General features: G+C 41.4%; 2 protein-coding genes, 1 non-coding gene and 1 pseudogene across 5 annotated transcripts; 2 read left to right on the top strand and 2 right to left on the bottom strand.

Annotated features, from left to right (window-relative positions):
• Positions 1-191: 191 nt before the first annotated feature.
• TRNAI-UAU (transfer RNA isoleucine (anticodon UAU)) lies at positions 192-265 on the bottom strand. Its single transcript has one exon. It is a non-coding gene; the product is annotated as a tRNA-Ile (tRNA).
• Positions 266-6,628: 6,363 nt separating this feature from the next.
• LOC103704163 (scarecrow-like protein 9 pseudogene) lies at positions 6,629-10,206 on the top strand (annotated as a pseudogene). Of its 2 annotated transcripts, none has more exons than XR_015968456.2 (3): positions 6,629-6,925; positions 7,325-9,861; positions 9,995-10,206. The product of XR_015968456.2 is annotated as a scarecrow-like protein 9 pseudogene, transcript variant X2 (transcript). The 2 variants fall into 2 exon arrangements; XR_015968455.2 differs by having other exon boundaries at positions 6,802-6,925; positions 7,444-9,861.
• A 1,759-nt stretch (positions 10,207-11,965) lies between these two features.
• Positions 11,966-16,451, bottom strand: LOC103704196 (UPF0161 protein At3g09310-like). The gene is made up of 8 exons (XM_088702153.1): positions 16,410-16,451; positions 16,089-16,235; positions 15,909-15,969; positions 15,752-15,811; positions 15,152-15,292; positions 12,991-13,076; positions 12,369-12,490; positions 11,966-12,106 (listed from the first exon to the last, which is right to left on the bottom strand). Exons 1-6 carry the CDS (start codon positions 16,449-16,451, stop codon positions 13,021-13,023), a joined length of 507 nt encoding a protein of 168 aa, XP_088558279.1. The 3' UTR covers positions 11,966-12,106; positions 12,369-12,490; positions 12,991-13,020.
• A 2,435-nt stretch (positions 16,452-18,886) lies between these two features.
• Positions 18,887-21,649, top strand: LOC103704164 (laccase-17-like). The gene is made up of 6 exons (XM_008787352.5): positions 18,887-19,115; positions 19,204-19,355; positions 19,511-19,755; positions 19,865-19,993; positions 20,120-21,088; positions 21,201-21,649. The coding sequence occupies exons 1-6, from the start codon at positions 18,987-18,989 to the stop codon at positions 21,329-21,331; spliced, it is 1,755 nt and encodes a 584-aa protein (XP_008785574.3). The 5' UTR covers positions 18,887-18,986; the 3' UTR covers positions 21,332-21,649.
• The last annotated feature ends 1,603 nt before the right edge of the window (positions 21,650-23,252 follow it).

The following is a 23,252-nucleotide window of genomic DNA, read 5'->3' on the forward strand; positions in this document are numbered from 1 at the left end:
TAGCTTTAAATACTAGATAATTAAGATTACATTGAATTAAAATTATTGGAAACAAATATATATTTTGCTAATTAAGCTTAGATTAAGTTAATTTTTTTTGGTAGATATATTTAATTATTTCTAGATAAGCTTAGATTAAATCAAAAATATTAGGAAAAAATATGGTTATTGTTTACTTAAAAAATTTATTATGGTCCCGGCGGGGCTCGAACCCGCGACCTTCGGCTCATAAGACCAACGCTCTAACCAACTGAGCTACGGGACCAGATGTTTGAAAATGTAATAAAAAAATATTAATAGCAAGATCGACATGTTGTAAAACTTTTTTTTAATAAAACCTAGCTTCATTTGTTGTCAAAAATCCAACATGGGTCTCATCTTTCTTTTTTTATCGAAATTAGATGCCTATTATATGTGCCGCATGCATGGCGGCGCTTAAAAACATGCTACATGGTCAAATCTAATTGTGCTCCCATTAGGACAAATCTTTGTCAGACTTTGCTTGTGCAACCAATTATTTCCCTATGCTCCTTTAAATATTTTAGGTTGTATGTTGTCATCTGCTCAGCTCTTTCTAATCTTATAGCGATTGTGAATTGTCATTGAAATCTCAAAACCTCTCCATAAGAGGCTAAAATATTCTAATGTTATATGGACATCCAAAAAGGTGTCAAAGAAGACAACAAGATGGGCTTTTAGGCACATGGTTCCAAACAATGAGGGCTATGTTTAGCAATATAATATATTTGGTTATCAATTCCTATGTATTATATGCTTGATGTGACATGTTTGGTATTTAACTAGATAGTGAAGGAAACAAGGCATCTTGATGCCCGCCCCCTAATCTCATTTCTCAAATTGTTGTGCTCGACGATTTGCTTTAATTGAGAAGTTAGAATGTACCAATAGTTGCTCCAAAGGAATATTGTATTAAGCGCATGCAAATTTTTTTGGCATTCACAAGATATAATTTGAGCATATTCATTATCGGCTTTACATCGAGATGATAGCTACACTATATTAGCATTGAGCATCTACTGTGCACATGCATATGAAGAGAGAAATAAATTATTCTTCTTTTTTTAGTATTGTTAATTTAAATTAGAAAGCAGATGCAAATACAATTAGTTGCTGAATTTACAATATTTTTCTTGGATAAGAAGAAATAACCTAAGCCAAAATACGTATTGAAAATACCTACTGAAAATACCTACAACTACGTCATCTTTGGATGCTAATTTGAGGATGAGTATTAATACGAAATTATCGGGTTAAAGTGGCAAACTCCATCGTAAAGTTGGTAGATAAATTTATTCAGTCAAAAGCCGAGAAAGATATTTATCTGCACATGATTATTTCAGAAAGAAGGTGAAACAATGTTAACCATCCAAAGCATGCTCTCTCTCCCTCTACCTCTAACTTTCACCTTAATTTGCTATGAACCATGCAAACACCAACTGAATAAAATTTTATTTGCTAGAAAAACGAATGTCGATTGCTAAATATGTTCGAGGGACGGATAGCTATTCTGCATCCAAACATATTGATCAAGATGATATAATCTGGTTTAATTTTCTGCATGTTTTTAGCAACATTTTTAACCTGCTGAAATCAAAATAAAAAGCCTTTCCATTTCTCGGGAGGGATAATGAGAAGGGATGCTGCCAGAAAAGCCGTCAATGGTGTTTATCCTCACGGTTTCTTCACAGCCTTGAGTCAAAAGTTTGATCCCTCTCTTTTCCCTCCCTCCTTCCCTCGAAAGTCATTCCCGTCCCTTCGCGCTACCGAAGCGATAGAATTGATTTTGCTCGCGTGGCGCTATTCGGTGGCTCGCCGTTGAACGGCACATCGGCACGTGCCGAAAATAAGACACCATCCCGAAAAATGTTCGACCTTTTCGTGGTTATCGCCGAAAAATATTCGTCGGAGTTCCAAAGAGAGATAAATACTAGGAAATCAGCTTACGTCTCGACGTTGGAGTCCGGTGCTTCGCCGGCGTCTCTCATGCTTGGTTGGTCCGCGCCCTCCGCGGAGCCTTTTCCCTGGAAGCGAGGGTATTAATATTGGTGGTAGATGTGAAGGTTTGTCGAAGGCTGGTTACCTCCGGTCAGCGGAGCGGAGGTCGACATCACTATCGATGGAGAAAGCTAGGGAGGAGTGGCGGAAAAGATTGGGCACCAAGGGATCCTCTCAGCAGGGGAAGATAGAGTGGTTGGCCCGGCCACCGGCGGCTGCAGATGATCCCGGTTAGAGCCGGTCACCTGCTGGATTCTTCTGGTGATCGGAGATTCCTGTGCTTTCTCGGCCCAACACGTGCACAAGCCCAATCTCGCTATACTCTGCACGACTCCAGCTTTTATAGCGCTCCTCCACTACCAACTGGGCTGCCTTCTTTGCTGCACTGAACCATGTGCCTGCACTGGCACCTTTCTGTAGTATTTATTTTCTGATTTTATCGACCGCATTTATACACATCGGATATAAACAATCATTGTACAAAATAAATAAATAAATAAATAAATAAAATAGTGCTCCTCCATGCGCTGACTTCTGAGTGGGAAGCTTGTGATATCTCCATCAAGATGCATGCTGATTCAGTGTTTAGATGCTGGAGGAGCCACATAGAGCACTAGAGGATACATGTGATTTATGTTGCTTGTAGATTGACACCATCATGTAGAAGTGATATAATCACAGTGATATTTATGTATGTGACATATACCTCTTCCTATTAAATGTTCTTTTCTTATTCTGTTTGTCTGAAATTTTGGAGCACTTGAGATATTGTCATATATATACTCATCAGAATGCATTACTATAATTGAAGTGGATCAGTAAAAGTCGTGTGAACATATTAGATGTATGGCGAAGTCGAGGTAAGGGCATCTGAATGAACCCATGCATTTGCTTATTTGGTGTCTAAAAGCTCCCTCGATCGATAAATGTGCTGGATTCTTGTTGGGGTTAAGTGGGCAACTTGTCGTAAGGATGTGCCTAGAAATCTGCAGGATATAAGCCTCCCCGAGGTGTATTAAGTTCAATAATTTGCTTGATTTAGCTTAAATCAATTTCTATTTAATGTTTCAAGTCCCGAGCCAGATAGTTGAATAGTCCCAAGTTTCTAATAGGGCATTCCTTTCTTTATGCATGTTTTTTTTTCTTTTCTTTTTCATGAGGAATAATATTATCCCATATTCCCATGTGCCCATTATTGTTTTGATGATTGAATTCTTGAATTCTTCTCGTAACTGTATCTGAATATTATTTTCTTCTCCCAACAATTTTTGTTAATTTAATTTTTTGAGAGGTCCTTTCCCAAGATTTATTTGATGCAAAGTGCTCGTCGGCGTTGGTTTGAGCTGCGGCTCTAGCAATCCTCCTTTTGCTTCTCGGTCACATCCTTACGAAGAAGGTACCACTTAGGCACAAACATTCGATTTCCCTTGGAGCAGCCCATCCAAGCCTTATTGATCCTTCTCTATCACAGATGAGGAAATGGAAACAACTAAGTATTAGTTAGGTTTAGGTTGCGAAAATAGTAACAGCGGCTAAAGCCATTAATTGGTAAGGTTATAGAATAAGAAAAAGGAATGGGATGGGGCATTCATGACCAACTAATGGTTGAGTTGTGATATTCAAAAGTTCAACTCCAATGTAGTAAAATGTCGATTAGTTATGGGATGAATTAAGCCATGTGACCATTTCTGAATCTTAAAGGTAAATGAAGATATAGCCTAGAGTCTTATGATGTAAGTATTCACATAAAATGTATGGAAGTAATTTATAAATTCAAATTATAGTTAAGATCATAACCAATTTTTATTTATACTGATTTGATTTGATGGAGGAGATTTTCTTCCGTTCAACTCGAATCTCTAAAAAAATATAAAAAAGATGAAAAATTAACAAAAATAGGGTTTAGATCCTCTTTATCTTTGTTGATAATCAAAAAAATTTAGGTACATAGTCTCCATTTATAATAGTAATCCGTCCTTACACAATTCTGGTTAGATTTCTCTTTTAATTCGTATATGACTAGTTTTCCAAAAATAGGCATGATTAATAAAAATAAATATAAAAAAACTAAAATTTTATAAAAAGTAGATCTCAACTCCTATATCCACTTTTTTTTTTTCCTGTTGTTCCACCTAATTCTTTCTTGATTAAGTAATATGTCCACTCATATTTTTGTCGAAAAAATATTTCTATTTGACTAGTCTATTTGGAGCTGAAAATGATGAAATTTGGACTTGATCGCTAGTCGTGCGGTCCTTTAAAATGTGATGCCATATCATAGATCTCAAAAATTATCCAAATTTTTTTAAAAAAAAATTATCTCAATCGAAGCATTGTATGAGTAAATGGTATTGCATGGTGGAAGAATGCATGCACCATCTAGAAAATAATCTCATGTTGATGCACATGGGTTGAGCAAGATGAAAGGGAAAGTAAATTATATTCTACACCACGTTCATTAGTGTGACTGTGTACCATATTAACTAGGTCATCTCATTCCTTTGGGCCAACCGGGACGAGGCCTACAAGAATAAGATGATCCGATTGGATTTGTTCATGGTCATATGGTGCATGTTGTGCAGGATATATGGGAGTTGCGAGATCCCTATGTACATCCCATCCACAATTTATATTTCATTACTGGTGTTAGTTTAGGGGGATCCGTCGCGTACCAATGTGGAAGCATGTCAAAGTCCGAGGTTTGTGACCTAGCCAAATCCTGAACAATAAATTATAGAGTCGTCCTTTCGAAAGAGATAAATTATAGAAGAGGCTCCGTTTTCACCCAGCCACAACATTTGCCCACACGACAGCGATTGCTCCTATAATGCAACTTACGTCCAACCAGAATGATTACTTCCTCCCTTGGATGACACATAAAATATATATCTTAGACTAGAGATAAAATAATTTGTACATGTTCTGTCGAATATTATACTAGTGGCAGTATATTCATTACAGCATATACATCACCGAGAATTACTTTCCTCAGCTCCTGTACCCCAATAAAGGACTTGGTCGTTTTCACTTTTCTCCTGCCCCAAGGCTTCATCTAATCTAGTGTTTTTTTTTCTGTGATGGTCCTGTGGGTAGTCCAACACGTGGAAAGGATACGATGGATACTGCCGTCATCCCATGGATTACTGTATCAGCCGACGGTCTGTGGTCAGCACAGCAGACAGCCTTCTGCCACAAAACTTGAAGAAATCTATTATCAAATGTGGCCCGAGATGTCAATATCATGGGACAGTGCGTCAACCACTGCAATGAATGAAATGGGTGAGGAAGTTTTGTTCCGTTCTAGCTAGTTATCTAAAAGAAAACATTAGTCAAGAAGAGGTCTCGGGAAGCTGGACGAACATCATTGGCTTGGTAATTGGTCACTGGTTTCTTGGTTTCAATCAGCAGGTTTTTTCAACTTTCCTCCCTATATAGTTTTGGATGCGTGTCTCTGAATGGAGAAGGCTTTGAAATATTGCCCAGATATCCGTATGCGCAGGTCGAAGCCGGAGAAAACCAAGCATTGACTAAACCGAGGAGTGGTTGATGGTAGGGTGTAAAAGGTTTTTTTTTTTTTTTATATCAATTCAAAATAAGTTAAAAAAAGAAAAACGCTCAAGGTTGCTCCTCTAGTATTCTTTTGTTTCTATCAAGTGCTGACTTAATTGGTGTTCACGGGATAATCGAACCATGCATGCTGGAACCTCATCTGACATATTATATCAATATTCGCTAAAAATACAATCAAACTTTTTTTTGCTTTCCTAATGCTTGATAAAGCTTTCTCTCCGTATCCAAGAGGACCAAGACATGCATGTAAGGTTCCTAGACTTGGCAGAAAATGCTAAATTGTAGAAAGATGTGATTCCCAACTTTCAAAAAGCATATCACAAATGGGGCTATGTTAGTTAAAAAAAAATCCAACACAAAAATATTACATATAATAGACTAATAGTCGACAACTCCATTATTGTTTCCTTTCCAAAATATGCCCGTCATCATCAATAAAAAATTAGAAAAGTCATAAACTTCACCTTCATTACTTCATGTATTTTCAATCAAAAAAATAGTTTAATATATATATTATTCTTGAAAGCAATAAATTATGATGAAGTGGGTGACAAGTGACGAACACTTGTTTTACAAAAGGAGCCAGCCTATTAATTTGACAATTACCTCGTCCATGCTTTCCATCTTTATAAACCATCGGCATGAGCTGATTCATCTAAATTCCTTGTCAAAATTGTTCTTGCCGAGGGCGAATGAATGATTGAAAGAATGGAGGGTCGAACAATATATACAAGTCCCGGAGAGAAAAAAATCTGCCACCCTTATATCATTCACGTGCATGCGGTCCCTTTCGCACACCATGCATCACAAATACGTCACTCCTCCTGGATACGTGTATCACGTCCATCTCTTGCCACGTGGCAGCCTAATGGCAGCACCAACAGTCGGATTAGAGCAGCACGAACAGTCAGATGGCCGTCCCACGTACGAAGCATCGTGTCGTGGCACGTGGCGACAAGAAGCTTGGCGCTCAAGCTAGCGGCGATAGCTGACAGCGGCGAGGAAATGCCGCTACTTGGCCGTCAAACTCGCAATCGACCACGTCGCCTCGCGCTCTAATTCAGCGGCGCGCGTGACCGGCGAATCGTCGAAACCACCGACGGTAGCCGGTGACGGTCTCCCAGGGTGCGCGCCCCGCGAAGGTTCCTTGCCGAAAAAGCAGAGTTTTGGAGGTGGATTTTTACGAATATTTTATTAACTCGAGCATCGTCATAAATAAGCGAGCCAAGGACCGGATGGTTCCTCCCCAAGAGTGGAGCCCCGGAGCCCTGTCCTCTTCTCTCCTCTCCTCTCCTCTCCTCTCCGTTCGTTCGTTTCTTCCGTCTAGGGTTCCAATAAGGTGCGCTGTTCTCCATCACTTCCTACTAGATTTCGATCGGTTTCTAGGTCTCTTGCTCGAAATACTAGCTCTTTTCCTGCAAAAATTGCTGCAAATTTGCCGAATTTCGCGTTAGTTAGAGCTAGATGATGTGGTTTTGATTTCCTGTTTCGATCGGTATTTCTTGGAAATCTTTGATCCTTGCTGTTTGGATGATCTCGTGGTCTTATTTCGTCCAATTCCTGGGATTAATTTTCGATTTAGCGGCGCTGTTTTTGTCCGTCATCATTGTTAGTGCATGAAATTTTACGCTCTTTATTTGCTGGCTTACCAGAGATTCTTGATCCGTTAGAAGGGTTTAGAACTCATCATCTCACCAGAGTTTCTGAGCTTTTTTGGCGTTTTCTTCTTAAAACATAGTGGTAAAAAGAAGAAGAAGAAGAAGAAGAAGCCATCGAATTAGCTTTAGAGCTCCTCTTCTCAATAGCCTTCCGATTTTTTCTCTGTTCTCTGTTTTTTTTTTTCCGTTTTGTTTGTAGAAATCCGTGGTAAAAAATGGGTAGAGTAGCGTAGGATGGCAGAATTCGATGGTTCCGGGGACGCGCATCCGTGACTTGCGAGGAATGACGAGTGGATTCAAATACGAACACCTCTTCGGTGACCAGAATTCCGTCAACAGTCTCAAATCAGGAGGGCCACCCATATTAGACCAGAAGGGCTTCATCGACCTCCCAAGTGTCCCCCATAATTCAACTCTCCCCGGTCCCACATCCTCCATCCTCACCACAAATGCCAATGCCTCGTCTTCCTCTCTGATTACAACCGCGGAGATGGATCCTGCGGAAGATGCGGAGATTTTCTCCGACATAGTCCTCAGCTACATCAGCCAGATGCTCATGGAGGAGGACATCGATGAGAAATTCGAGCACCCAGCTCTTCTAGCTGCGGAGAAACCCTTCTATGATATCCTTGCTGAGAATAGTTCTCCTTCATCCGATCAGCCGCCGCCGCCGCCGTTTTCCAGCCAAAGCTCGGATAGCCCTGATGACTCTGCCAACAATAACCAATATGGGAGTTCCAGCGGCGGTGTTATCAACAATTTGGCGGTGGATGATATCTGGCCCTATGATTCACTCGAGTATCAGCAGCTACAGACTCACCCTGTTTCCGTTGATTACTCCTCTCGGTCTTCCTTTTATTCCGGCAGCGTGGTGGAAGGATTGGATGAGTCTTTCGGAAATACGGCCGCGGTTCCTGATCTCCTTTCTGGGAGCCAATTACCTGCTTGGGAGCAGTTTAGGAGGGGAGCCGAGGAGGCGCGCAAGTTCCTGCCGAGCGAGGATAAGTTTGCGATTAATCTGGAGGCCAACGGGTTCTCGTTCCCTCGGGAACTGGAACAGGAGAATGGATTGGTCGAGGTCAAGGCAGAGGAGGAGGAGAGGGAGTATCTGTCGCGGCGGTCGAGGGGTCGGAAGAATCCGCATGGTGATGATTTGGAGCTGGAGGAGGGGAGAAGCAACAAGCAGTCGGCTGTTTTCCCTGAGCGGACCGTTCGCACCGAGATGTTTGATAGGGTCTTGCTGTACACCGGGGATCCAGGCAGAGGTCCTTCTGAGCTTCGAGCTGCAATGCAGAAGGAGGCGAGCAGAAGGTCTCAGAGCGGCCAATCTAAAGGGTCTGGCGGCGGAAAGGGTCGCGTGAAGAGGCAACCCAAGAGGGAGGTGGTGGATCTTAGAACCATCCTCATCCACTGCGCTCAGGCTGTGGCGATCGATGATCGCCGGAACGCACACGAGCTGCTGAAGCAGATCAGGCAGCACTCTTCCCCTTATGGAGATGCGACTCAGAGGCTGGCCCAGTACTTTGCCGACGGGCTTCAGGCTCGGCTGGCTGGTACGGGGAGCGAGATCTACAACTCTCTCGTGGCGAAACGAAGAGGTGCCGCTGATATCTTGAAGGCGCACCATCTTTACATGTCGGCGTGCCCTTTCAAGAAGATCTCTCATTTCTTCTCCAACCAGACCATCTTGGACGTAGCTGAGAAGGCGACGAGGGTGCACATCGTAGACTATGGCATCTACTACGGCTTCCAGTGGCCATGTTTCCTCCAACGCCTCTCCGCTAGGCCTGGTGGGCCCCCGAGGCTTCGGATCACTGGTATCGATGAGCCCCAGCCAGGTTTCCGTCCGACGGAGCGGATCGAGGAGACGGGGCGTCGATTAGCTGATTACTGCCGGAGCTTCGACATTCCCTTCGAATTCCACGCCATTGCAGCCAAATGGGAGACCGTCCGAGTCGAGGATCTCAACATTGATAAAGACGAGGTGCTCGTCGTCACCTGTCTGCACCAGTTCAAGAATCTCATGGATGAGACCGTCGTGGTGGATAGCCCGAGAAATATGGTCCTGAATACCATAAGGAAGATGAATCCAGTTGTATTCATCCACGCTATCGTCAACGGCGCCTACAGCGCTCCCTTCTTTGTCACACGCTTTCGGGAAGCCCTGTTCCACTTCTCGGCGTTGTTTGATATGCTCGAAACGAATGTGCCGCGTGAAGATGCTCAGAGGCAGCTGATCGAACGGGACCTCTTCGGAAAGGAGATCCTTAATGTCATCTCATGCGAAGGCTTGGAGAGGGTGGAGAGGCCCGAGACTTTCAAGCAGTGGCAGGTGAGGATCCTCCGGGCGGGGTTCACGCAGCTCCCGCTGAACCGAGACATCGTGAAGAAAGCCAAGGAGAAGGTGAAGATGAGCTACCACAAGGATTTTGTCGTAGATGAAGGTAGCAGATGGCTGCTGCAGGGGTGGAAAGGGCGCATCATCTATGCCCTCTCCTCCTGGAAACCCAACGACGCAACCTAGGTTTCTTTCCGCAGACTTTCCCAACATATGCTGTAAATGGACACTCATCTTCCACTAGTCTGTCTTACCTATGACTGCTCTTGATGACTTATGGTAACCTCCTAGTTCTTAAGTACCTTTTTGTTTAATAACATGGATCTCTCTTTCATAGTTTTTTTTTTTTTTTTTCGTCCTTCGGGTGCATGACTTACTTAGGCCTTACAAGGACTTCCCGGTTGTGACGCAGGTGACCGACTGAGGCCTGGCTTTCAGAACGCAGATGGTGTTGAAGTAGTAAACGGGAAGTCCGAGGAAAGGATTCCCACAAACTTTCCACGTAGAGTGGGGTCCCTATCACCGTTCGCTGATATGAAAATTTTGTAGGATTGTTTTGTATAATATTATGAAGTGTGTTGGAACCTTTGATTAATGACAGATCAGATAGCGTACCTTGGCAAACAGATTTGTGGTGCTTTTGATTGATTGTACCCGGGTTGCTCCATGTCGGGTACAATTATAGTTATTAGTTGGCCCTACTGCCATACGGACGCCTGGTGGCGGATTCTGTAAGGATGCAGGTGCTACCTACGTTCCAAGCCCTGCTTTGGCTTTGATAATTGGCATATCATCGTGTCTGTTTGGTAGCTACTCCACCCAAAAGCATACATATTTGATAAATGAGATGTAAGATCATATCTGATTAATAGCTGGACTCTTGTGCTTTTCTTTCATCCTCCACGGTACAACTGGTCTTGCTTTAGCCGGTAAAATGACATGGAAAAACCTAAGCAACCCTTCCATAATTCAGATATGTTAGAGCCACGCCATTTGTTTTGCCAAGATGAACCGCGTGGCTACGATTATCGCGCACGCATTCGTCTAACCTGTCACCAAGCATTGGAGCATTAGGTAGTATTTCTGTGGTAGTCTCACGCCGACACATTGGCCGCTGTGAAGAGCAGAACTCTCCACCAAGATGGTAGCATGGTAGTAAGGAAGCTTGAAGGAAGCTTGGAATTCACCTGAGTTGTCTAGGTTTGAAACACACAGACGTTGATTAAATCAGAAGACCGCATGCCGACACATCCGGATAGCTCTGTGTAGATATGCTTTCCTTCCATCAGTACTGAGATGGCATTGAGGTGATGTACTCACACGTAGATAACTCAGTGGCGGAAACTTGCGACCCACATCAAATATTCCTTGGTGAAAGGGGAGCCCAATAAGGGCTGCTACGCAGGTGAGGTTCTGCCCCTCCCCCTCCCCTCCTATTATGTACCAAAAAAGGAAAAAAAGAGCGGAACTCCATGGTTTGCACTCATGGGGCACTTCAGCCAAAACCTCCTGAGCACCATGACAGCAAATCTTCTCAAGAACTGTCTGAGCTTCCACATCATTTCCCACGATAACCACCTCTACCATGAATTGCCATCCAGAAGAACAGTCTGATTGCGCACTTGCACCAATCCCATTTCTGAAATACCAGAATAATGAGCCTTCCTCACTTACCACGAGATGGAAAATCACATAAAGGATGATTATGTTTTGGATTTCTTCTCATTTCATCCGCCTAGCTGACTCAGGCCATCTAGCTCCCACAATCTGCCTTTTTTTACCTGTTCTGAAGAAAAGTCTGCATCGACAAATATACCAGAGTTTATATTAAGGTGGCTAGTGGCAAGAAATATAGCATCAGATAAAAGCATAGAAAGTTTGAATAAGTTACCAAAATAAATATTGAAGAGAATGGCAGGGGGTCTTTTTTTTAATGTTAAACAATCAACCATTGCTCCCCGATAATCGTAAGGATAAGGCCCTCATAAGCAATATAGCAGAGTGACACCATCATATCAATATTTTGTGAAAGTGGTTTGCTTGTCCCACTCAGGTGGTGGCTTGAGTCCATGCCATCATCTTTTTTTTCTTTTTCTTTTTTCAGAGGGTGAGTACATGCCACCATCTACACCATATATTCTATATTTTAAAGAGCCTTTCCAGCAATGTTAAGATGCAGAAGAAAATCCTATAAGGAGCTTTTAATTTGGGATACAACATCCTGTGGAGATATGCTTTCATGACAGTTCCAACAGTAGTATAAAAGACCGTATCTGCAATGTCTTCATCAAGCCACTGCATGCCCAGAATAATAATTTATAACAGGAAGAAGAAAAATGTTAGGAATCTTTTTGGAGGTAGTGATAGTCTGTTGGCAAAGAGACAATCTGCATTGACATTGTTCATAAATCTCTAGTATTATAACCGCCTCGTCAGTCATCACAATATCTCTAGCTTCATAAAGAAATATCAACACAGTGCTCAAATTAGTTCTGCACCATGGTTTACTTGGGGGAGGAACCACCTGATAATACACCATGCAGATCAAGACAACATGGTTCAGTCAATCATCCATCAGGAGTGCCATGAAATAATACTTATGGAGAACAGACAACGCAAGGGCAAGCATATGTTAAAATAGCTGAAACCCAACTTGCAGTTTAAAATTATGTGCGATGCTATCAAGACCAAATTATATAGGTCATCAAGACCAAATGGGACCATATAAATGGTATTCGAAACAAGTTAAATGCAATAAGTTACGTTAAAGAACAGCCAATGCTTACCCAATCTTGTCACTTTGCTCTGCAGATATAATATTGTTCTTGAGATTGGAATGATCTTCCATGTATTTGGTTCATACATGAGATAGTTGAGAAAGGTTTCTGTCCTTACAATCTTTACAAATCTGCTCCCATAAATAGATGAAAATAAGTAGGGGCTTACCAACAAAGTAACAACAACAAATGGGCACATTCAATGTTTAAAACTGCAGATAAATGGAAAAAAATGAAGAGAAGTTTGATGATTTTGTGCATCACGGTTGAAGGTCTAGCCAGATCTAGTCCACGGTCTAAATCCCATGACAGACAAGTGGCAGAAAGAGAAGCTAGTAAGCACTTGACAAAAAGCTAGCTAAATCTAAACAAAAACATGCATGCAAAACATGCATCTCAGTAAAAATAATCAGGAATATACCGTGCATGAACATCTCAACAAGTAGAACAGAATCATTAAAAATAATCAGGAACATACAGTGCATGAATATCTCAACAAGTAAGATATACAGTGCATTATAAGTTCCCTAAAATGGGAGAAGAAAAAACAGCAAGCATGCAAAACATGCATCTCAGTAAAAACAATCAGAAATGTACAGTGCATGAACATATCAACAAAACACATACATACTTTTTGCCTACTATTGCAAAATATTTATCATTAATCAAATGATTCTCCCTCATCAAACCACTTGGGACGATCAAATCCAAGGCCACCTGCAGCATACCAAATTGCCAGCTTAAACAGAGTGCTACATCCTCTGAATATAAAATAGGTAGAACTTCGTGAGAATGGTAGAAAATGATGAAAATCCACTTTGTGTCACTGAATAATAAAGTAGAAAGATCCACCTCTCGAATAAGTGATGCATCATAAGCATATCCATCACGCATTTCGCACTTGCCCCAACAATTTGGAAGATAAAATGAGGACTTAAGACATTGCGAAGTCATTTAGATGGTAAAAACTATGTCAACAACTTAATTAATGCCAATATCATGTGATTGAAAACAGTATTTTCCTTTTGATGTTGTTGAACATGCAGTTATTAACATGATTACTGGCTAGCTGTTCATATAATGCCTGAGATGGATTGAGTACTAGCTGACCAATGTTTAAGATAAGAGACTTTGTTGAGGGCATTTCAGAATAGAGATTAAATTCGAACTAGAAAAAAATAGAGGCTTTCATTTGAAAAGGATGAATATCCAAACAACAAGGTCCAAAGAATTCTTAAAATCCTAGATCTGCCCCAAACCTATTTTTTCTGATTTGCTGGGTTTAAGCAGTTTGCGATTGGATGGAAGCTCTCAGGGCTTTAGCTTGTCTCTTAGTGTCAGGACCAGGGTGGCACCACAGTAAGTGGCCATGTACGTAGGTCAAAGGAGGAGAATGGATAGGGTAGAGCAGAAAAATAGAAAGTGTGATAGGGTAATTGCTTATACACTGGGATAAGATCACAGGAACAGGCAGGTGATGTCCAACCAGGGTACAGGTTTCTTCCCTAACAAGTTTCCTATATTATTCGTATACACTATTCATTGCGAGCATTGGATTTTTCTTCTTTTGTTGGGGGGTGGGGGCAGTTTCCCTCCTAGTTTGTTGTCCCATCATCATTGATAAATTGATATCTTTTCTTCCTTTGACTTCTCTTGAAGTATACTTTGATTTTGTTAATGCTTACTTTACTGCTTGCCACAAAGATACGTGGGGATGAGAGGCTTTGGAGGTGGACGATTGATGGATATGTTTAGACTTCTAATCAAACAAATTAATCTCTGCATCTGGAATCTCAATCCTTAGTCTGGCAGATCAAAAGCTCCTACATGGCTGTTTTTAGTGACATCTCCACTCACAACTATCTCTTAAGATTCTTTTTTACTTGTATAAAACTATAATAGAACACAAAAACAATGGAAAGACATTTAACCATGTTATTGTTATAACCAGGAAAACACTAACCATTTAATGCATAGCTTCAACCACATGCCATGCAACAACCAACTATCAGTTTAAGAAAGGGGCTTTTGCCTCAATAAATATTCAATCATAAATATTTGAAAGGTGAAAAGGAAGAACAAATAGGTCTAAGACAGAAATATGTAACATCTATTCATCAAGATTTGTGGAATAAAATAACTTGCTACTGGAATCTGGCACAGATGCTACATTTAAAGTTACACTTTACATAAGGAATCAAATTGATGAAAAACATCTGGCAAAGCATGAATTCAAAGCTTCAGCCCTTGAAGGAAGCATCATTACTCCATTATTTTGTAATCATGTTTTTAACTAATTACAGAACTATAATCATGAAGATAGTAACATGGCTGTACTCTAGAACCTTATCAGGATGATAATGACTGTATCTTCCTGAGCAGATAGCAGTGACATATATTCAGAAAAAAAGGCAACTTTTAGAAGCATGAAAATTTATTTTATATCTGAATTGCTCAACAAGGTGCAAACTAAGCAGCTGGAAATGGGTGCAAAATGGAAAACTTTAGCATCTAATGCATTAAAGTTTTCTAGCATAGGAAAACTGGATATTGGAATATATTTACATGCTAGTGTGTAGTATGCTTACATGTTACAATTAAAGAACCAAGAATATGGCAAAAAAACTTAACAAAGAACAATTAAATCTCACAGTGTACATACAGTATGTATTTGGTTTGCATTTACATTGAAATTTCTACACTTAGATAATAGCATCTTATCAATGAGAACACAAGTTAGAGGCAACCAATTAAACAAAATGCCAACTGTGGTCATGTTCCAAGAAAGATACCGAGGGGGTTGCAACGGCAGAGACACCAAGCTGTCAAGATTGTACCCATTACAACGCCATACTTTTTATACGCCTGCTTTGAGTACCCGCTGCAAGTTGGTACATACCGACAGCTTGATGGCAGAAGCAGTGATATCTCTCCTATTTATAAATAATCCAAAGTTAGCAAGTCAAATAACTCAAATGGTAACCCTTGTTTCTATTCAAAACAAACAAGAAAAAACAGAAAAGAGAGAGAGGTCATGCTGTCCAGAATTATATAATATTTAAGACGGAGATGCTAAAATCTCATCAGAAAATCCTTAAGTCGCATTTGTAAAACTTCAGCGTTAAAAAATGCTGCTCTGGAAGTACATACACATCTAAAATGCCTTGCCTCGCATTCTACATGTAACAAACACTCAAATATACCATACGCATAATTTTACAACACTTAAAATATATGTATAATATTTCGCTGTAATAATCCGGATATTACTACAATTCATTCTTTAGAAGAAAGATACTGCAATTAAGATACCGAGAACGCTATCTAACTTCTGTGACACCAAGAAGCCTCATCTTACTATGATGATAATAACACCAGCAACCCTAACTTACTTTTGTAAAATTTCAACATGGACAAGGCCGCTCTGACCCCCAAATCCGTAACCTCCTCATCTGAGAATCCACAAAACAGAACAACGTAATCAACAAACTGAAAAGAGACGACTACAGCACGAGATGAGAAGAAAAGAAGAACAAACCAAAACCCTACCCTGCGCCGCCTTCTGATCCGAATCCTCCTCCGCACCATCAGCAGATGAAGATCGAACTCGCTGCATTTCATTAGAAGGAAAGACGATTAAATAGAAGAAGAAGAAGAAAAATAATGAAAGGATTCGAGATCGAGAGAGAAGTGGGATTCGAGGAGTGGAGCCAGGGTTTGGCGAATTACGAGAGACAGAAAGGGGTGAGCGCGGCCTACGGTTCCGAAAGAGAGGCGAAGAGCGCCATTGCTCCGTCCGAGGAGAGTTTTGGAGAGAGAGGGAGGAGTTCGAGAGGAGGAAGAAAAACAACGGAGAACGCCATCACCGATGCTCGTCTAGTTCGGCCAGCTAGATTTGGGCTATAATCTTTTAGAACGGATATAATTTTATTGGATCTCCCTGGGTCGAGCCCAAGCCCATTCCACCATGGGCTCCCCTCCCCCCTCCCACAGCTTTTTTAATGCCTTGATGGGCCCCCAGACAGCTCATGGTCTTGTTCAAGATTGAACATCCATTTCCACCGGCTCTCCGTCGATCAAGCCCAAGGCCATTTCCTACATGGATCCCCAAGTCCTAACCCCCACTTATTGATGTTGTGACGGTCTCCCAGAACTCATTGAACCATTTGATGGTCTTATGCAACATTGACCATCCATCACACCCAGATTAGCATGGAGGCCGAGGTTGCATTTGATGGTCGTGTATCTTCATTCATAATCGGACGGCCAAGGTTGCATTTGATGATCTTCCCTTGTATATATTGTTTCGCTGTAGCAGGCCTTGTGGGTTGCAGGCCGAAAGGTGTTTTTTCTTTTAACTAAAAACCCCGTCCTCATGCACTCTCTCTTTGGATAATGTTAGAAAGACTCACCAAAGATAAAGAGTATATTTGTTACCGATACTTATGAAGTCTAATTAGAAAAAATCTATTTAATTTTAAATGTCTTATTGGCTGGAGGGTGATAATCATCCATCAAATGCCACTTTTTGATTCAGTAGCTTATCAATATTAATTCGGATAATTAAAAACATATTGATGAGGAAAAATCTAATCTTGAGCAAATAAATAGATGAGCAGAATATATTCATTCATGCAACTATTCATCCATTTAAAACAGTCATGTGGATTGCATGTGGTAGAAACAAAATACTTCCATTAAATACTCTTTCTTTATTAATAAAACTATGTGCATATATGTCCTAATTTTTTTTTTTTTTTTTGATGAAGAGGGAGGCAAAGTCATCCAGCCTTTATCAGCAAAGGAAAGTTTACAGAAACTATTTACAAAGGATTTGCAAGAAAGAAAAACATAAAAGGGTAATATATAAAACTCTTTTACAAAAGATAGTGATATGTAAGTAGACATGTTAAACTATTCGGCAAGCTGAACAATCTCATAAGTAATTTGAAGGATCTTTATATCTTCAGTACGCAACTATATAAGCTTTGTATCTTGATGTGAGTACGCAACTATATAAGCTTCGTATCTTGATGTGAGTCCACTTTTTTCTAAAGAATAGATTAATGTCTCTCAACGTGCGACACCAATATTGCAAGGTTATTTCAAAATTTGAGATGAGGATCAAGCAGCTTCTATGAACACAAATACTTTCGGCTAAAGAAAGTTGATAAGAATTTCTGCAAACACAGTAGATAGAATTTAATTTCTTTAAGAAATTCCAAGCATTTCAGTCTTTCCATATTTTCTAACAGATAATAGCAATCAACTGATCCACAACTTTTTTTATTGATTGTTGGAATTTTCTATTCTAAATATTTAAAATATACTTAGAGAAAAATGGAAACATCCTACCCGTTTATCCAATCACGGTCATCATCAGTCAAGTACATCTTTCTCTGGAGCTAGTCATATGCATGACAAGTGGCAAATGTTAATACCCTAACCTTTTCTTGCTGTAGATGTATGGGCAACATCCTCAAAGTGAGATCAATAGGCTGCAAGCAGCATACATGGAGCCATGCATCAGAGAGGGACTCTCCTGAAAACTAATGCACCTTTACCAGTGTTCAGGTGCTGTGATCCCAATGTCTCAAGGAGGAAGATGACTGATTTCATGTTGCCCACAATCTATACTAGCATCAGGGATGTGTGAGTGTTAGTAATTAAAATTTTCACTTCGTGAATGAACAGTTTAGATTTTTGTGCACGCGTGTGCGCGTTGGTACATATGTGTTTGTTCTTAACAGGTGTTCTCAGTGTCAGATCATAAGGGGGGTGGGTATAAAGGGAGTATCTCCTAAAAAGGTGGAATTCTTTCTTGGTGGATTGGTGAGTAAAGATGATGCTTAACTACGACATCTATTTAATCCGGCAATGAACTATGTGATATCCTCCAAACGGCCAAAAGGATTGCTTAGGGAAGTGAGTTGGTTCAGACATCCTTCTCTTGCTTAGAAACCCGGAGAAGGAAAAGCAAAGAGAAGACCATCACCAACCCTTCAGTTACCAACAAATGTTTGTCAAGCAGCCAATATCTAAAATAAAAGTTTAGGAAGGACAACGGAAACAAGGGCTTGGTTCTTGTCTAATTGTTTTTGCCAACTGGAAAAGGACCCTTTTAAATGCGAGAACAAATGATGTAGTTCTGAGTTCTAATTTCCTTGATGTCCAAGGATAACGGTATGGGTATGTGTTTGGAAGCAACAGGAACAATGCACGAAGAATTTCCTTCATACTTTTTGCCCTTTTGCATGAAAAATAAATACTATCACTACCACGTTAAGCAAGCCTTTTTCAGAATGCATGTCCTAACGTTCGGACACTGTTTAGGAACTCTATCCTTTTCGGAAGGTTGGCCAATGTAAAGTCGAATAAATTAAATAGAACTAGACTTTCGCTACACTCCAAAGCTAAGCGAGGCCAGCATTCCCCTGGGGCGACCTCGTCAATTCACCTAACAAAACAAGCCCAAGCTACAACCATATCCACCAGTATAAATAGATATTTCGAGCTCTTGTAACTCCGTATCCACCTATACTTTCGAATCAATTCTTCTGGCCATCTAGCTAGATATCATTCCTTCTCTTTCCAGTTAGTTCGATCCACGCCATCACGGAAACAAAAATGGCCCTCTCTCTTCTTCCTTCATCCCTTCTCATGGCAGCCTTGATGTTCTCGACGGTCACTCTGCTTCTCTCGCTGGATGGCGTACGTGCACAACAAACTGGCATAACCAGGCACTATAGATTTGACGTATGTTCTTATATACAAGTTACATTAAACCATCTATCTATCTATATATATAGATATTCCTTTCTTCTGAAATGAATCATATTTGCAGATAAGAATGGCCAATGTGACACGGCTGTGCCATACGAAGAGCATTGTGACGGTCAATGGGCAGTTCCCAGGTCCCAAGATCGTTGCTAGAGAAGAAGATAGAGTTGTGGTTAAGGTGGTTAACCACGTTCAGTATAATGTCACTTTACACTGGTACGTCTGCTAAAGGAACTTCGTTTTCCCATTACACTTCTATTCAAGGTGTTTGAGTGTACCAACGAGTGTTTAGTCTCCCTTTTTTTCTGCATGACGATTTTTTAACAATAACATGAATGTTTTGCGAACCAAATGATGTGCGGAACGAGCAGGCATGGTGTTCGCCAGCTGAGGAGTGGATGGGCGGACGGTCCGGCGTATGTGACCCAATGCCCCATAGGGAGAGGGCAGAGCTACGTGTATAACTTCACCATCGTAGCCCAGCGAGGGACGCTCTTCTGGCACGCCCACATCTCGTGGCTGAGGGCCACCCTCTACGGGCCCATCATCACCCTCCCTGCCCGCGGCGTCCCTTACCCCTTCTCCAAACCCTATAAAGAAGTCCCCATCGTCTTCGGTACATGCATATATGTTTTAGTTGTTACAATCTCTTAACTTCAGGTTGTCTTTGATTAGAAGCTTAGTAACATATATGGAGAATTAAAAAAAAATTGTAATATTTGTAGGGGAATGGTGGAACGCTGACACGGAGGCCGTCATTAGCCAGGCTCTTCAGACGGGTGGTGGTCCTAATGTCTCCGATGCCTACACCATCAATGGGCTTCCTGGTCCCCTGTACAACTGCTCGGCTAAAGGTACCATATTAAAGTTATGTATCCTGATTTACCAAACAAAAAAAAAAGTTATATATCCTGGAGTTTTTTTTTGTAGTTTTTAGGCAAAGTAATAGCAAATTAATGGTGGGTGCTGATGTATGGTAGATACATTCAAGCTGAAAGTGAAGCCCGGAAAGACGTACCTACTCCGTATGATCAATGCTGCACTCAACGACGAGCTCTTCTTCAGCATCGCGAACCACACCCTCACCATCGTTGATGTTGATGCTGTTTACGTGAAGCCCTTCGACACCGACACCCTCATCATAGCACCAGGTCAAACCACCAACGTCCTCCTCCGTTCCAAGCCCAGCTTCCCCCATGCCACATTCCTCATGGCTGCAAGGCCCTATGCCACCGGATCCGGCACCTTCGACAACTCGACGGTGGCCGGCTTTCTTGAGTACCAAGATCCCAAGACTTCCTCCACAGCCAGCTTTGATAAGAAGCTCCCACTCTTCAAACCAAGCCTCCCATCTCTGAACGACACGGCGTTTGTCGCAAACTTCACCAGCAGATTACGGAGTCTGGCAACCGCTCAGTTTCCGGCCAAGGTACCACGGACTGTGGAGAGGCAATTCTTCTTCACCGTGGGGCTTGGCACGAGCCCGTGCCCGAAGAACCAGACTTGCCAAGGGCCCAACGGCACCAAGTTCGCCGCGACCGTAAGCAATATATCCTTCGCGATGCCGACCACAGCTCTCCTCCAGGCCCACTTCTTTGGGCAGTCCAAGCGCGTTTACTCCCCGGACTTCCCTTACAGCCCTCTAATCCCATTCAACTACACGGGGAGCCCTCCCAACAACACACTGGTGAGCAATGGGACTAAGTTGATGGTGCTTCCGTACAACACCACCGTGGAGCTGGTGATGCAGGACACCAGCATTCTAGGGGCGGAGAGCCACCCGTTGCACCTCCACGGCTTCAACTTCTTCGTCGTCGGGCAAGGCTTCGGCAACTACAATCCGGCAAAGGACCCGGCCAGGTTCAACCTGGTGGACCCGGTGGAGAGGAACACGGTCGGGGTGCCCGCCGGTGGGTGGGTCGCCATCCGATTCCGTGCTGATAACCCCGGTAAGTGCATGTAGAAATGCCTGCTCGACCTAGGCCATGCCATGTCCTTATACCTCGATCAATGCTTAGCTTTGACTATGAATATTGAGCTGTGTTTTTGGGGCCCGTGCAGGTCTGTGGTTCATGCATTGCCACCTGGAGGTCCACACGAGCTGGGGTCTGAAGATGGCGTGGTTGGTCTTGGATGGGAGCCTCCCCAACCAAAAGCTGCCTCCTCCGCCATCAGATCTTCCCAGATGCTAGGCTTTGGACCTAATGGAACGGTCCGGAGTTTTCTGAGGTTTGACTGCTTGACTGATAGGATGCTCCAGGAGTCCACTCCATCCCATTTTGTTTGTGTTCGTGTCCTTTACTTCTTTCGGTGTGGTTTGTGATTGCTTCACTAATTGGCGTACGGTCGAGATTCGGGAGAGGAGAAAGCAATTTCTTGTTTTTCTTGGCCAACTTGGCCTGTACGATCGTGTCATTTTTTTCAATGGCGTGACAACAACCTAGGATTTCACGTCATTCATATTTTGTTTGTTTCAGCAATAAAAATTGAGTGAATTAATAACTTAATGTGAATTTCTAAATTGGTGGGGTCTCTTTTCTTTTTTTATCACATAAAGTATTTCAATAGCTTCAAATGAAAAACTAGTTATGAGTTCCAAAATAAGGTTTAAAAAAAAAATATTCCAAGCATGTAAAATATACTCTGATGCAGAGAAAGCGAGTCAAAGCGAGCACGTCGCCTTCGATAAAGAATGGAAGAGGAAGAGCAAGCACATTGCTCTCTTGTTTGATGCAGAGGAAGCGGGTCGAGGCGAGCATATCGCCTTCGATGAAGGATAGAAAAGAGAGCAAGCACGTTGCTCTCTTGCGATCACACCAATAAAAAACTTGTAAAACAATTTTATTACTCAAAACTTCAATGATCCCAATACAAGGGAGTGGAGCCTTTATATAATAAGGGCAAGCTACACATAAGTAGAAAGATAAGAAAAATAAAGCAAAATTTTAGAGCAATAATTCTAAAAATGCTGAAAAGATTTAATGGGTTGGTTGGCAAAGATTCAATGGGTTGGCTAAAGTAAAATCTTAGGGCAATAATTTTAAAAAAATGCTGAAAAGATTTAGTGGGTTGGTTGGCAAAGATTTAGTGGGTTGGTTGGCAAAGATTTAATGGGTTGGTTGGCCTTTCCTTCTTTGATTGGATTCTCCAAACTAGGCGCAGCTGAGATCGCGGGTAGGTGATTTGGAGTAGTCGCTTTGGTTGGCCTTTTCTTCTTTAGCTGGATTCTTCAAACTGGATGCGGCTGAGATCGCGGGTAGAAGATTTGAAATGGATGCCTATATCATATTCTCTTATTAGTTATTTCTCATAAACTTTTCAGAGTAGAAATGTATGCATTTCCCATGGGTTCCCCCTGAACGTAATTCTTAATATCACCATTTAGTTTGAATCAAGATTGAAGCCAAATCAAAACCTAATTTCTAAGCAAGGCACTAAAACAGTTGCATGAATTGAATCAATCTATAGGGGTTTTTGAATATATACCATTCAAAAATTGTCTTAATGCATACTCGAAAACCCAAATATATATTTTCCAAACTATGCTCGAAACGAATTTTGTGTCATACAAGCGTATTTCTACAGGAATTAAGTTTTTAAGGAATGTAAGCAGCAAATTTCATGAAAAAAAAAAGAAAAAAAAACACTATTGATCTCGGTCTTGTACAACGATTTTCAAAAGATTTAACACATCTTTTGTAGTTAACGAGATTATTAACTTCGTTCATGGCGTATCTAAGAGAAATCTTTCTCCTTTGAATGAAAGGGGGGGAGACCCACCCAATTGATTGAGCAGCAACCAAGCTACAACGTTTGGATATCTAAAAAAAATAAAAACATGACATTCATACAAAAAGGCTCCACGATTATCAAAAATAGGATGGGGGAAAGGCTTGCACCAGAAGTTGTCAAAGGAACAATTCAAACAAAACGATCACTTCAGACTCATTGCAGATATCACTACCGATTAAGACCTGACAAATAAGGCTGAAGGGAAACCATCACCAACCTAGTACCCAGATTCTCTCATTGCTTACATCTTCCATAAAGCAATCCACATTCCTGAGTCCTTTACACCCCTATACTATCTATAGCCACTACAAGGATATGAGA

Source organism: Phoenix dactylifera, chromosome 8 (genome assembly GCF_051530095.1).
Source record: "Phoenix dactylifera cultivar Ajwa chromosome 8, Ajwa_hap1_PhDact_Kaust_v1.1, whole genome shotgun sequence".
Taxonomy (NCBI): domain Eukaryota; kingdom Viridiplantae; phylum Streptophyta; class Magnoliopsida; order Arecales; family Arecaceae; genus Phoenix; species Phoenix dactylifera.

Coding starts and splice junctions, on each gene's coding strand:
- LOC103704196 (XM_088702153.1), bottom strand. CDS start 16,451: ATGGCCTTGGGCTTGATCGACGGAGAGCCGGTGGAAATGGAT. Junction 16,236..16,409: donor GAGAGCCGGTGGAAATGGAT/GTTCAATCTTGA, acceptor TGGCCGAACTAG/ACGAGCATCGGTGATGGCGT. Junction 15,812..15,908: donor GGATCAGAAGGCGGCGCAGG/GTAGGGTTTTGG, acceptor GTGGATTCTCAG/ATGAGGAGGTTACGGATTTG.
- LOC103704164 (XM_008787352.5), top strand. CDS start 18,987: ATGGCCCTCTCTCTTCTTCCTTCATCCCTTCTCATGGCAGCCTTGATG. Junction 19,356..19,510: donor TATAATGTCACTTTACACTG/GTACGTCTGCTA, acceptor CGGAACGAGCAG/GCATGGTGTTCGCCAGCTGA. Junction 21,089..21,200: donor ATTCCGTGCTGATAACCCCG/GTAAGTGCATGT, acceptor GGGCCCGTGCAG/GTCTGTGGTTCATGCATTGC.